Source organism: Harpegnathos saltator, unplaced genomic scaffold (genome assembly GCF_003227715.2).
Source record: "Harpegnathos saltator strain DR-91 unplaced genomic scaffold, Hsal_v8.6 scaffold135, whole genome shotgun sequence".
NCBI lineage: Eukaryota > Metazoa > Arthropoda > Insecta > Hymenoptera > Formicidae > Harpegnathos > Harpegnathos saltator.
In genome coordinates, this window is record NW_020229912.1 from 215,493 (window position 1) to 229,998 (window position 14,506).

Genomic DNA, 14,506 nt, shown 5'->3' on the forward strand with positions numbered 1-14,506 from the left:
AATGAACCCAAGATTTAAGAAATATTTCTTTTTTTTTTTTATTTATTTTTTTTTCTTACAATTTAGTGAAAGCAAATAATTCAATCTCTTGCAGTCTCTCACTAGCAAACAACGGCAACTACGCAAAGGTGGCAACGATCTTTCGGAGAACGACTCAGCGGAGTTGAACCGCATCTCAAACGAGCAGTCGTTCTTGCAGAAACACTTGGAGCAGTCGCGGAAACAACTGCGCCAACATAACTTGATGGCTACAGAGTATCACAACAAGCAACAGCAACGGCAGCCATCAACGTCGCAAGTCCCACAGCCAAACAATCCAGAACCTTGTTCTCCGCTCATGTCGCCGTCACAGCATTCACCGATGCATTCGCCTGCCGCGTTGGTCAGCCAATCCCCGGGTGCTAACATAATTCAACACTCGCCGGCGACTCCTTCCATCGTGCAGCACAGTCCCGGCGCCACATTACTTCAGCACAGTCCAGGCAATCCGCAGTCGACCAACCCGGGTACTATGTCGCCTCACAATGTACAGCAACAGTCGCCGCGGATCGGCACACCGCATTCGCAAGGTGGCGAAGAGAGCCCATTCAGTCCTCAGAGCGGTGCATTGCCGTCGCCGGGAGCATTGTGCGGTCCTGCAGTGGCCGTGGCGAGGATGACATCACCGCAACACCGCGCACTCATCAGCGGTCGACTGGCGGCGGCGAGTGTTAGTCCAGGCGGTGCGTTTACAGTAGCGGATGCGGCACGTGTTCAACAACCGCAACAGCGATTCGTACGACCGGCGAGTGGTGGCAGCGGTGCAATGGTGATGGGCGAAGCCGCTAGCCAACAACGCGTACCACCGAGAGCCGTGGCCGGAGGTATGCCTGTCTATGGACAGCGTTCGCCGTTAGGCAGTCCACAGCCGACGACGCAGCAGGCTAATTTGATGGGTCAGCAGCCGCAACTACTGCAGAGACAACAGTTGATCCAGCAACAGCACGACGTTATTTCTCAAGATGGGCAAAATGTTGTTACTCAAAGAACGCTTCAAATGGCTCAACAACGGCAGCAGCTTCTCCAGCAGCAGCAACAACAACAACAACAACAGCAGCAGCAACATGAAGTTATATCTCAAGATGGGTCAAATGCTATCGCTCAAAGATCATTGCAGATGGTACAACGGCAGCAGATTCTCCAACAACAACAACAGCAGCACGAAGCTATTTCCCAGGATGGACAGAACGTCGTCACTCAAAGATCACTGCAAATGGTTCAACAGCGACAGCAGATTCTTCAGCAGCAGCAGCAGCAGCAGCAGCAACAACAACAGCAACAACATGAAGTTATTTCTCAGGATGGACAGAACGTTGTCACTCAGAGAACATTACAAATGGTTCAACGACAGATTCTTCAGCAACAACAGCATGAAACCATTTCTCAAGTTATTTCTCAGGACGGACAAAATGTTGTTACTCAAAGAACTCTGCAAATGGTCCAACAACGACAGCAACAGCTTCTTCAACAGCAGCAGCAACAGCATCAACAACAACATGAAAATCTCTCTCAAGATGGACAGAATGTTGTTACCCAGAGAACATTACAAATGGTGCAACAACGTCAACAGATTCTCCAGCAACAGCAACACGACGGTATTTCCCAAGTTGTTTCTCAGGAAGGGCAGAATACTATCAATCAAAGAACACTGCAGATGGCACAACAACGGCAACAACTATTGCAACAGCAGCAGCAGCAGCAGCAACAACGACAGCAATATTTACAGATGCAACAACAGCAGCCGCAGAAGCCGCCCAATTCGCCGATGGTGTCTCAACCAGCTAATTCTCCTAGTCCTCAACTTCTACAACAAGGTTACGGCCAACCGCCGAGCTCGCCCATGGTACAGCAGACCACGATGGGTTCTCCGATGCTGCAACAGTCATTGAATCCGACTTCTCAACCACCTAGTCCAATGAACCGAATTTCACCGATGGTGTCGTCGCAATATCAACCACCCAGTCCGATGTCTAGGAGTCATCCCTCCACCTCGCCAATGCTTCACGGTGGCCATCATCCCTCCTCAGCAGCCAATCAGCCGCCCAGTTCACCTATGATGCCTCGTAGCCCGTTAGTAGCTGGCTCGCCTATGCAAATGCAGCGAAGACAATCAACCGGCAACAGCCCGGCAATGCCCGATAGACCTCAAAGCGTGGAGAATCCTCCGACTCCGAGGACACCTCATACACCTCACAATTTCGTCCAGCAAAGCGCTAATTTGTCGAGTGATCAACAACAAATTCTTCAACAAGTCTCTCAAGAACAGACTTCGTCGGAACACGTTAGAAGCGGAGGGAACCCCCATAACCCACTAAATCCGGTGCCGTCACCGAATCCCAACAGAAGTGGAGGAAACCCCAATAATCCTCTGAACTCAGTACCCTCTTCGAATTCCGCTCGTGGTGGAGGAAACCTCAATAATCCTCTGAACCCAGTACCATCTACGGATTCCACTAAGGGCGGAGGAAATGTTCGCAATCCGTTGAATCCTCTACCATTTCCGAACTTCGGCAGATTTGGCTTCTTTAAATTAGGTCTGAGAGGTGGCTCGCCCATGTGGTCGTCGAGCAAAGCAGCAGAGAGCAGCAAGAGCAGCGGCGCCGGTTCGGACACGCCCCAGGAAGAGAAGCCGAATACTTCTGTGCTTCGGAAGACGACGAAAATCGGCTCACTCGTCTGTGCTGACTACAACGACTTCGACGATGACTCGCACACACCGCCGCAGACACCGCCGACGTGTCTGGAGGTGAAACAAGGGAGCCAATCTAGTTCCTTGACTTCGTCGACTCTCGACAACGGTCCACTCGATAGTCCTAGCGAGAAGTTGGATCAGCTTGCGGACACTACTGATTATGACGACGATAAAACTATAGTGAACACTGAAGTGACGCTGAGCTCGGCGGCGCAACGCGACAGCGACGACATTACGGTGATCGAGCAGTTCGGCGATTCTGAGCTGGTGGACGTCATCTCGGGTAGTCTAGAAGGCGACATGCAGGAGGAATATGTACTTTTCGAGTCTGGAATGGTGGTAGATCTGTCAACGGACAGTAACGACTCGCTTTGTCACGCACTGGTGAACGCTGACACCGGCCAGGGTGATCTAGTGCAAATCTTAGAGATTGAGAACCCGGAATCGCAGTCGGAGGAGCCGATTCTCAGCGACGACGAACTGGTGCCGTCCAATACAAGAAACAAGAAAGGTCTCCGGCTCGATATAATGAGGACTCTGCAAACGGGAAAGAAGCTGGTGACTGTCACTGACACCTCGGAGTCTCCAGACCAAGAGGAGCTCAGAGTGGACCCTTCGCCGGGGCCTTATCTAGATAATTCTCCCGATCAAGATCTCATGGTGTCTCTTGTAAGTGAATCTGAAGTGGTTATCATTGACCCCACGACGAAATCGCCCGAGGACAACCTCTCGAAAGGATCTTGTGACGAAGACACCGAGAAAACGGACGGTAATATACTAGTTGAAGTATCTAAGGATAATACGGTTGTCGAAAGTTTGATAGACGATCAGGCAAAGTCTTCGCAAAAGGATCCCAAACAGAGCAAAGCTCCTACGAGTTTCGTTTTCCCGGAGAAGATTTTCTACAATCAAACTACATCTTCGACCGTTCTTCAAACAAACGTTAACCCCGCGACGACCTCTAAGTCTTTAGTTTCTTCAGCGACTACCGCAATATCTTCGATTCTGAATACTAATTTAGTGCCTACTAGTTCTCACACTCAAGTTCTAGCTCAAACTATTGCGACGGAAGCAAGTACGACAAACCAGGACGCACTATTGAATTCCTACAACGATCAAAAAATCATCAACTTGCCGTCGACAATGGCTAGCATCGTAGCAGATGCAAAACTTGCCGCGAGACTCAGTCAGACAGCTCTGGAGAATATTTCCAATTCGCAACAAAATAAACGAGATCTCAAAATTAGCGAAACTTCAAAAGTGTCACCTCCAGCGACGATCTCCAGCGTTCAAAGCGAATTTCCTAGCTCGACAAGCGTTGTGGATACTTTGAACAGTTCTACAAAATTAATTTTAAATGTTCAATCAACTTCTGTAACGTTGTCAACACCAAAGATGATGGATTTGTCGAAGAAGGAAAGTGCTTTAAAGTCGACGGAAAAGCAAGCGGAAGGTTCGGAAAACGAAGTGAAAAAGAAGACGGAGGAAGAAGAGCTCATGCAAGCAAAGATCAAAGACCAAAGCGTCCCTTCAGTTATTCCTTCGGCTTCGGTAACAGACGAAAAGATGAACGATCCGTTGAATACGACGGACGAGCTGGAGAGCATGTTGGAGGCGATTCACAACCCGGCAGAGGCTACGCTGAAGAACGAAGGTAAGAGTGAGACTGCCACAACGGCAACTTTGAAAAGGATGTCGCCTGTCGCCGACGACCTGTCGCTTGTCAATATTCTGGAAAACGACGCTGAGCCTGTGGACAACGACAAGGAAGAGAACTCTACAGGTTCTGAGGCGCAAAAGATTATGAGCAAATCAAAAGAAGTCATAGATGATCTCGAAGAAGGCAACGCGAAAAATATGTCGCCGAAGGAGAAAACCATCGATGAATTGGAATTGGAGAACGCAAAACCATACCTCCAGCACTGTCTGAACGAGGAGAAGTCTCTGATGGAGGAATCTTCGGAGGATATCCTTGATATGCTGCACAACATTATCTCGTCGAAGCCAGAGATGGCGAATACCAACGAGTTAAAGTCGAGTTTAATTTACCAGATGCCCACTCCGCTCGACACGTTACCGTTGAACATTCTGCAAGATTCTCTCATGGATCTGGATCAAGAGAGCTTGGAGAACGAGCAATTGTCTTCGCAGGAGAGCAAAATTCAGGCAAAGAGTCTGAATTCCGAAGCAAAGAAAAGCCCACCGGCGCCGAATCAAGCGGTGGCGCAGTTACAGAAAAGCACAACGACAGTACCGCATTTGTCACCCCTGTCGAAGCCCACCGAGCTCACCTCCAACGTCGCTAATGTGTCTCATCAATTGCGCACGCTGCTTTCCTCCCTGCAGAGCAATCAGACCACTGGAAATCAAACCGGCGTCGTCACCATGGTTTCCTCGGTGAAGCCTTGCAATGTCTTGTCTACTACAAGCACGTTCTCCACTTTGAATTCGTCTAGTAATATCTCGACCTTGTCGAGACTTGATCAGAATCGCCCGCATACCGGTGGAAGCATCAGTGTTGCGAAGGAAGCAGAACTTTTGACTTTGAAGGAACCTGCCAAAGAGTCTACTGGGACACCTTCTGCAGTCCCCAAGGTACATATTAAATAATTTTTTTTTTTTTTAAGTGAATTTGTCACGTGATAATGACAAAATTTAATTTAATCTCATTCTAATCTCAGAGAGAAGCTCCCATAAATTCGAAAAATTTTTATTTTTCAGTAAACAATTAATCGCCTTTCAATTTTAAAGAAGATCTCTAAATAAATCTCGACTAAAAAGACTTTTAATGAGTTTTTAATTTTTGTTGCAAGAAGAATTATATATATATATCTAATGAAATGTTTTAATTTCATAATTTCATTAACAAAAGTTTTTGTTTAGAGTTTAAACGAAATTACAATTTTATTTAAAGAAACACTACTAAATTCTAATACCAATAATAAGAATTTTAATTATAAGGAATATTTTAGTAACGTTAATATCAGTTTTAAATTCATATATGAATCTTAATTTACGATATTTAATACGATTTATTTTATCTTTAAAAATAATTAGCTAGAAATGCTTTTGAAGTAAAAAAATTGCTAAATTTCTTCACTTAAAATAAGATATAGACCTCAATTGTTTAAAGAGATGAATTTCAATTCAAGGCTGAGCAGATCTTCAGGGTAACCACTACCGCTCCAACCACAACTCTTCAGTCCAGTAATTCTTCGAATATTACAAGCACTATCACTTCATCCATCATAACTACCAGAACCATCACCACCTCGATCTCCATTACCTCCAACGCTATGTTGAACGCCATGCTGGGCGAGACGAGCTCGATAAAGCCGTCGGTGGCAGGTGGTCACGGTCGCAGCAGTAACAACACCGTACCAACTCAGTCCGCCAATCTGCTGAGCTCAGTGTTACCATCTACCTCGATACCGCGTTCACAACCTACGAATCTGCAGGCGATCCTACAGGTGAGCTCGGCGGCTTCGCGAGTACTGATGAACGCCACTTCGACGGTCACATCGAGTCCGATCCAGTGCGTACGAACTATTGTGCCACCGTTAGCAACCTCCAGCATTCTTCAGTCAACCTTGTCACAAGCACCAACCCATCTATTAACGTCCAATCAGAGTCAGCGCAAGTCTCCTCTTATTCTACCTATTGATAATAAAACTAACGATCTCGAAAACCAGTCGATAACGAGCATAAAAAGAGATACCGAAGACAGTAAAATTCCGGAGAAGACTTCAGGAAGGGAAGTGGATCCTAATAAGACTTCTACAAATCCTCTGCGATACGAAGAGTCTCAAAATGTATTACTGAAGCAATTGTTGCAGAGCAATGCTTGCGTGACGACGCCAGTGTCCATGCAAGGGCCCGTGCAAGGGCCCAGTTTGCCGATAGTAAATTCGCTAGCAGCCCAGCTGGACCAACCGGTCGTACCCGCGCCACCGTCCCTGTTGCCGTACCTGTTGAATGAAACCCCAGCACCGAAGGCGCCAATTGGCAAGCAAGTGTTGGCGCGAGAAACATCTTTCTTGTCCTCGCACTCGGTAACACCAGTAAAGATTCAAAGCTCGCCCACGAAAGAGGAGCCTCCCAAGCCTCCTCCCCCGTTGTCCACGTCAACATCGCTGGTCTCGCAAAGAGGACAGATCGATACCTTGAAACAGCAGCAGCAGCAGCATCAACTTCAGCAGCAGCAGCAACAACACCAACAACAACAACAACAACAACAACAACAACAACATCAACAACAGCAGCAGCAACAGCAGACCAATCAGATGATAAAACCAACGCCTCCTAGCTCTTCCGGAAATACAACGGGAAATCAACAACAGCCGATTATTTCCGCGGTATCGTCGTCATCTACGACAATAGCGACGACGATAACGACAACGAAAACGTCGCCGAAAACCTGCGAGGTGCGATATTCTCGATATTTCTCTCAGCCCTGGTGCAGCGATAAAAAGAGAAAATCATGTTAAATCTAAAATTAAAACTTATATATAATATTAAATATATACCTATTATTTTAAAATTTTCTTCTCGTACGTACAAGAGTTTTATCGTGAAACTTTCGGCATAAAAGTGGTGAAGAAAAAATTATAAAGAGTGCGTATGCGAAAAATTTGACTCGATAAGACAAAATTGAACTCGTTTTTGGAAAGATTTTAATAAGTATATAGGGACCAAGACTAATTGATGATTGATCAACATGTTTATCTGTGCATTTTGAGTGAGATTGTATTTTTCTAAATAGTGGAACTCCATACTTATTCTTCAGTGCGCTTCAGCGCATTTCAGTGAAAGTACAGATAACAGCACAGATGAACCCAGATAGGTATTATCTGTATTTTGACTGAAGAATATCCGAGATGGAACGGAAACGTCTCATTTGACCAGAATCTACAGAAAAACACGATCTCGGAACGCACAGGCGATTGTTCCAGCCAGAGGTTTGAGAGTTCTCTCGAGCCATAAGTGCATTCAATTATTTTCATCTAAATTATGTATTCTGTATTTGTATATTAAAAACTAGTAATTTCTCCTTTTAAGACTCGCATTTTTATGAAACATTTTTATCATTATCAGCTAGAGATTGGGAGTGCGGTGGCAAAAGAGAGCCCCTCGACCCAGCAACGCATGCCCGTCCCAGTTTCAAAGGTTCCTACTACTCAGCAAAAACCTCCAGTAGCCTCGAAAAGTGTTCCACCACCTGCCAGCAACGCCAGCAACAGCCTTCCTAGTACTCAGACGTCAGGGCCACAACCACCAAGCGCTCTTCAAGTAGCGCAGAAGCCGGTTGCCTCTCAGCAACAGGCTCCCCCTGTCTCGTCCTCTGCGCCGAATGTTAATATTAAGCAACAACCTGTTCAGCAAGTGCCTCACAGTTTGGCCCATGGCCACGTGACGGTCCCGTCGTTAGCCACGGCCGTCGCGCCGTCCGGTCCCACAGTAGCAGCACCTGTCGTGGAGGTGAAGAAAGAGGCGAACTTCGACGAGGCAGTCCTTCCTGCTCAAGCTGCACCGATCGGCACTAGCCATCTGCAGACCGATACCAAAGACTTTCTCGCTTCAACCAAAGAGGAGCTTATAGACGGCACGATGGACGATAAGACCGGTGAGTTCATCTTGACGAGTTTTCATTGTTGACAAGAAGAACGTCGATCTTAATTTTACGTAGGCACTAGGACAAAGCGCTCTGAACTCTGGATATTTTCAGATCTGAAGAAGCTGAAGAGACGACAATACCAACAGAAGCGCAAGCAAAGCCAAGGCAAGGACACTGCGACCGCACCACAGAAGAAGCGATCACGTAAGGTGTCGCGCTTAGACGAGGACTATGATACTTTCGTGGAGAATCTGATGGTGCAGTTGCGTCAGCTGCAGCCTATGGCAGTGCTGGAACCACTGCTCGGTCGTAACTATGGAGTGTGCCCGATTTACGGCTGCGGCGACCTCGCCAAGATCGCTAGTCAGCGGGACTATAATACAAGAGTTGGAGATTTAACGGGCAGCTACGGCGCCGCTAATTTACCCGGGCTATCCGATCATTATAACACACAGCCCTTCGGCGAACTTGATCCTCTACCGCCACAGCAACCACCGTCCACGCAGAGAGGCTTCTACGATCAGGAATTCCCGCCGCTCAAGCTGGATGACTGTGAGTGTTCGGCGGAAAGCTTCGTTTCTCCTCAATTTCTTGGTTTCCATCTAGAGAACAAATTTGTATTATTGTTATTTTCATTATGCGGTTATCGTCTCGTTATTCAATATATTGTCACTGATACATGTCACATGTATACAATATTGGACCAACGTTATAAATGGCAATTTGATTTTCCTGTTTTTTCAGCTGACGATAAGAAGGAAAATATAGCGACAAATCGCGACGTGGACTCTCCGGACACTATCGTGAGCTCGTCCTCGCCCGAGTGCGTTATACCGGAGTTTATGCATCGTTTCCCCGGGTTGCGGTTAATCGACGAGGAGTCGGACGAAGAGGCGGACTGGCTAAAGCGCGTGTCGCCGGTTATACCGTTAATCTCTCCAATCCCGATTAGACTGAAGCCGGCTTACCCGAAGGATGTGTCTCAGCAGGATAAGGAGAATCTCGGGGTATCCAAGTACGTATATTGCTTTACACACTGATTAAGCAATATATGTGAAGTAGAATGTATGTAATAATAACATAATAATCGGAGTTACTTGCCGTCAAATCTTCGCTGCATATTCAATAATTTAACGAATATTTCTCTAGGCTCGGGAAGTCTCCGCCGATCCCGTTGCGAGAAAGCGGAAACGTCACCGTCACTCTGACTCTCAACAGTCAAGCTGCGGACGATATCATGGGTGTACTTAAAGATCTGGCAAATATTCTGAATATCGCGCCGCCCACTGGTTACCAGATAGTCGAACGTACCACCACTCCTCCCAGTCAGAAATTAGGGTTATATAGGACTAAGGGGAAGGACGGCAAAGAAGGAGGTACCCTTATTATTTAAGCTTTTCAACCAATGTTTATCACCAATACTACCATGTGTTTATAGCCGTATTATACAGGGTGTTAAAAAAATAATTATCTAGTTGAAATCTAATTGAATACGTGGTTTCAGCTCCGATTGATATTCAGAGCATCTTGAACGGTGCGGCCAAGTTTTGTCGTCACTGCGACGTCGTGATTCTGAACAGCTTGATTCGGAAGAAAGTATCTGATCTGCCATTCTTGAGCAAGGAGGAGGCGGAACCTGGTGACGAACTGTGCTTCTGCTCGGCCGCCTGTTACATGCAATTCGCCCTCATGCATCGCACGCCCTCCAACACGCAAGATAAGGTTTGGCAAAAACGATAATTTTGTAAATACGAAAGGTCAAAGTTAATATTATAGACTAAACTATATCTATCTTGTAAATCGTTCTGTGTTAGGCCGCGACGATAGTGGACCACTTATGTCAGAAAACGGAATCGAAGCTATTGGACGATGATTTGAAAAGCCTGAAGAAAGCGTCCATAAAGCAACAGCAGTCACAACAGTCGGTGGATCAGCGCGTCGAGAATATGGAAATCGACAACGAGACGAGCACGGGCACGGCGGAGATCGTCAAGGTGAAATCTGAGAAGCCGGATCACATGGAAAACGCGATGGAGAATATTGAGATAGAGGAAAAAAGGCCGAAGAAACATTCGGTCCCCGAAGAGCCGAATGAGACTGCCATCGAGCCGCAACCACCCGCGAAGGTTTGGCGAGGCGTCAAGTATAAAGCCTGGTCGATGGGGCTGATACAACCCGCCACGAAATTCAAGAAAACCACCGACAGAGAGATCACAGAGGTGAGTATGATCACGAATCTCGTGATCTCTCTTGCCTGAAATTCCAAAGTCCTCGACGATTGAGTGTCTAGGAGCCTTATCAATAACAATTAACATTTCAATCATACGCTTCCACAGATGCTGTTCCGCATGGGAGTGACGGTGGTGCCCGCAAAGACAGAAGACAGTCGTCGTTGCATGTTCTGCCAGAGTCAAGGAGACGGAACGGCGGACGGACCGGCTCGCCTGCTGAATTTCGATGTGGACAAGTGGGTGCACCTCAATTGCGCGCTGTGGGCTGAGGATGTATACGAGACGGTGAACGGAGCGTTGATGTTTGTGGATATAGCCTTGCAGCACAGTCTCGTGTTGAATTGCAACGTCTGCGAGAAGCCCGGAGCCACTATCAAGTGTTTCAAGACACGGTGCACCAACGTCTACCATCTTGGATGCGCCGTCAAAGATGGTTGCGTCTTCTATAAGAACAAGGTAACGCAATTATGTATGGTCCTTTGAAATTAACGCACATTTTCCACTCAAAGACAAGGTCTGAGTAAATTAATCAAAGCTTTCAAATGTCAAAAGAAGTTCTTTTTCGTCAGAAGAAAAGATTCCACTGACGTGTTGGACTTTTTCCAGACCACCTTCTGTTCGCAACACGTGCAAAAGAACGAGAAGGACAACGAGCTCACCACCTTGTCCGTCTACCGTCGCGTCTACGTGAACCGTGACGAGAATCGCCAGGTCGCCGCAGTCATGCACCATTCGGAGCACAATCACCTGCTGCGCGTCGGCTCGCTGATTTTTCTCAGTGTCGGTCAACTGCTGCCGCATCAATTGCAAAACTTTCACACGCCCAATTATATCTATCCGGTCGGCTACAAGATCGTGCGCTTCTATTGGAGCATGCGACGGCCCAACAAACGTTGCCGCTACGTCTGCTCGATCCATGACGTCTCCGGTCGGCCAGAATTCCGAGTTTTGGTTCAGGAACCTCTCCAAGAAGATGTAGAACTCCGTGACGCCACTCCGCGAGCTGTCTGGAATCGGATTTTGGAGCCGTTGGCGGAATTGAGAAGAAATACGAATTCTGTTCAGTTGTTTCCGAGATATGTCTCCGGGGAAGATTTATTCGGTCTGACTGAACCAGCAATAGTGCGAGTTCTAGAGAGCCTGCCTGGAATAGAAACTCTGACTGATTACAGGTAACAGCAGTTCGAAACTTGATAAAAAATATTTGTTTCGTTAAAAAATTAGTGTCATGAAAATTACGTTAAAATTTTCAGATATAATTTTCATCATTAAATTTCAAACTTATTTCGATATCTGAACTTCCTGGCTTTTCAGGTTTAAATATGGACGTAACCCGCTGTTGGAGCTTCCATTAGCCATCAACCCAACTGGAAGTGCTCGTACCGAGGCGCGATTACGTAACCAACTGCCATGGAAACGACCTCACACGCAGCGCACAGGCTCGCACTCGTCAGCGCGTGCGACAGCGGCGGTTGCACCGTTTGCACCGTCATTGTCGTCGGCGGCGGCGGTCGCCTTCGCCGCTGGCGAAGTCACTTGTCCATATTCTAAGCAGTTTGTACATTCCAAAAGCTCGCAGTACAAAAAGATGAAGCTGGAATGGCGGAATAACGTTTACCTGGCCCGTTCGAAGATCCAAGGTCTGGGCCTGTACGCTGCTCGTGATATCGAAAAGCACACTATGGTGATAGAGTACATCGGAGAAATCATAAGGACAGAATTAGCAGAAACTCGGGAGAAGCAATATGAGGCTAGAGTACGTATCGTAGCATTATGAACATACATTTGGGCAGAATAATTAAGAGTTGTAATTTAAGTAAGTAAGTTGATTCTCTGTGAATTTTCCCTCTATACGCTCGTTATCATTCCCGTCGCGTATGTGTAACAGCGATAAGCTTTCATTCCATGTCTAGACAAATTAATCGAGTCTTTTATAATACCTATTTTGTATTACTATTACTATTATACAGAAAAAAGCGAAAAATATAAAGCGACTGCAAACGATAGCAAACGTTTTTTCTAGATAAATGATAATAGCGATCGTGTCAAGTTGCGTATATTTTTCCACGAAACGAGTCGCATAACATTGATTATTAATGATCATCGTCAGATTTATGTGCACAGTATCTCTACACGATAATTTATATGGATATTACATTTCGCATATTATCTTTCGCAGAACCGAGGTATTTACATGTTTCGCCTGGACGAAGAAAGAGTAGTAGACGCGACATTATGCGGCGGTCTTGCCCGCTACATCAATCACTCATGCAGTCCCAACTGCGTCGCCGAGATCGTCGAAGTCGAACGTGATCTACGTATCATAATTTTCTCTAAGCGTCGGATCGCGCGTGGCGAAGAGGTACGTTGTATAACTTTGTCATCGTAATTCCATTGTATTAACAGAGGAGAATAATCCTTCGGTATTGCAAAAGTATGTTACAATTGATGATAAGACACATTCTTCAAGATATATAAATATTCTGATCTTATATATTTCAAATATCTGAGTGTTACTTATTGCTCTTCAGCTGGCATACGATTACAAATTTGACATAGAAGATGATCAGCATAAGATTGCGTGCGCTTGTGGCGCTCCGAATTGTCGTAAGTGGATGAATTGAAGTGAGAACCCTGAAGGAGACACGAAGGAGAAGCGAGAACGAAAGGAATCACATGAAACTAAGAAGAACTCGTCTCAGTCTGCACATTACGCCCGACGTTGTTATCTTTCTTGCTTCGTTTGTAATATAAAGATAGGCTATATTTTTTCTTACGTCTTAAAGAACATATAAGAAAAATTTGTAAAAATTTTTCCGAAGCTTTGAAAATCTTTATGATATTGGGAAGAATTTTTAATTATGAAAATTTTTAACGATATTTCTTCTACCAAGGAAGAAAGATTTCTTCTCCGAGGAAAAGAAATTTCTCTGTATAAATATATAGATAAGCACGACGGTTATTTACACAAGTACATACGCCCACACATATACACAGTTGCAGTTATATTTACTTCGTGTAAAGAGTGCCATGCCATCGCGCATTTTCTCACGATTAACCGATGAATTAGTTAATTAATTGACGATGACGACGACGAATTAGTTGAACGTTTTGGTGCTAATTGCCGCCATCACACACACACATTCCTCCAAAGTTGTATAATATTATGTAATAACGTAGTTATATATCGATTATATTGTAATGAAGAATGAAGAAAGAAAAAGAAAGAGTATATATATAACGACACGCAATATCACGCTTGTAAATTATATATACACGGCAAGAGAAAGAATGCGTGTGCGTGTGAAAGAGAGGATTTCTATCATTGTGCACCCAATGGACAATGTGTTGTAATATATATATAGATCGTTTATTCGCGTATTATATTATTTTATTATTGCTATTATTATATATCTATCTACACACATATATAGTTTGTCTATATACGCGACATGATTTGATCACGTATGTGAACACATATACAAACACATTATACACACAGCACGCACTGTGCTTTGTACATACATTATGTATATCTGTGTATATGCATATTTCATATACATATATATACATATTTATATATATATATATATATAGATATACGAAGTGAAGTAGTACATTATTTTCAACTACCCGGTGTGTAAAGCGATAATACAGTACCTCTCACAATTTGGAAATTATATACGATTATACCGATTTCAGTGCGAGCGATTGTTATTTGCAAAACTCACACAATCCTGTCGACCTCCTTCCTTCCTTTCTTTCTTTCTTAATTATTAACATCTCTTTTAGTTTAATTGTATAAATTTCCGAGACTTAATTTATTTAAACTTAACAAGTATACACACATTAATAAAAAATATCCAGATTTGCATTTATTTAGTATCAAAGTGACTTTTCTTTTGCAAATTGTTTACAGAATCTCTTTGC

General features: G+C 44.9%; 1 protein-coding gene across 3 annotated transcripts in view; it reads left to right on the top strand.

The window, feature by feature from the left end:
• Nucleotides 1-14,277, top strand: part of LOC105192566 (histone-lysine N-methyltransferase 2C) — a 36,551-nt gene extending 22,274 nt beyond the window's left edge. For all 3 annotated transcript variants that reach the window (XM_011156780.3, XM_011156781.3, XM_019840129.2), the window contains 13 exons: nucleotides 95-5,326; nucleotides 5,884-7,155; nucleotides 7,826-8,354; nucleotides 8,457-8,897; nucleotides 9,090-9,360; nucleotides 9,495-9,721; nucleotides 9,850-10,067; nucleotides 10,160-10,564; nucleotides 10,682-11,032; nucleotides 11,183-11,748; nucleotides 11,891-12,332; nucleotides 12,756-12,938; nucleotides 13,108-14,277. In XM_011156780.3, coding sequence (XP_011155082.2) covers nucleotides 95-5,326; nucleotides 5,884-7,155; nucleotides 7,826-8,354; nucleotides 8,457-8,897; nucleotides 9,090-9,360; nucleotides 9,495-9,721; nucleotides 9,850-10,067; nucleotides 10,160-10,564; nucleotides 10,682-11,032; nucleotides 11,183-11,748; nucleotides 11,891-12,332; nucleotides 12,756-12,938; nucleotides 13,108-13,200 — 10,230 coding nt within the window. In that variant the 3' untranslated portion in view covers nucleotides 13,201-14,277. The remainder of the gene's footprint in view (nucleotides 1-94; nucleotides 5,327-5,883; nucleotides 7,156-7,825; nucleotides 8,355-8,456; nucleotides 8,898-9,089; nucleotides 9,361-9,494; nucleotides 9,722-9,849; nucleotides 10,068-10,159; nucleotides 10,565-10,681; nucleotides 11,033-11,182; nucleotides 11,749-11,890; nucleotides 12,333-12,755; nucleotides 12,939-13,107) is intronic.
• The last annotated feature ends 229 nt before the right edge of the window (nucleotides 14,278-14,506 follow it).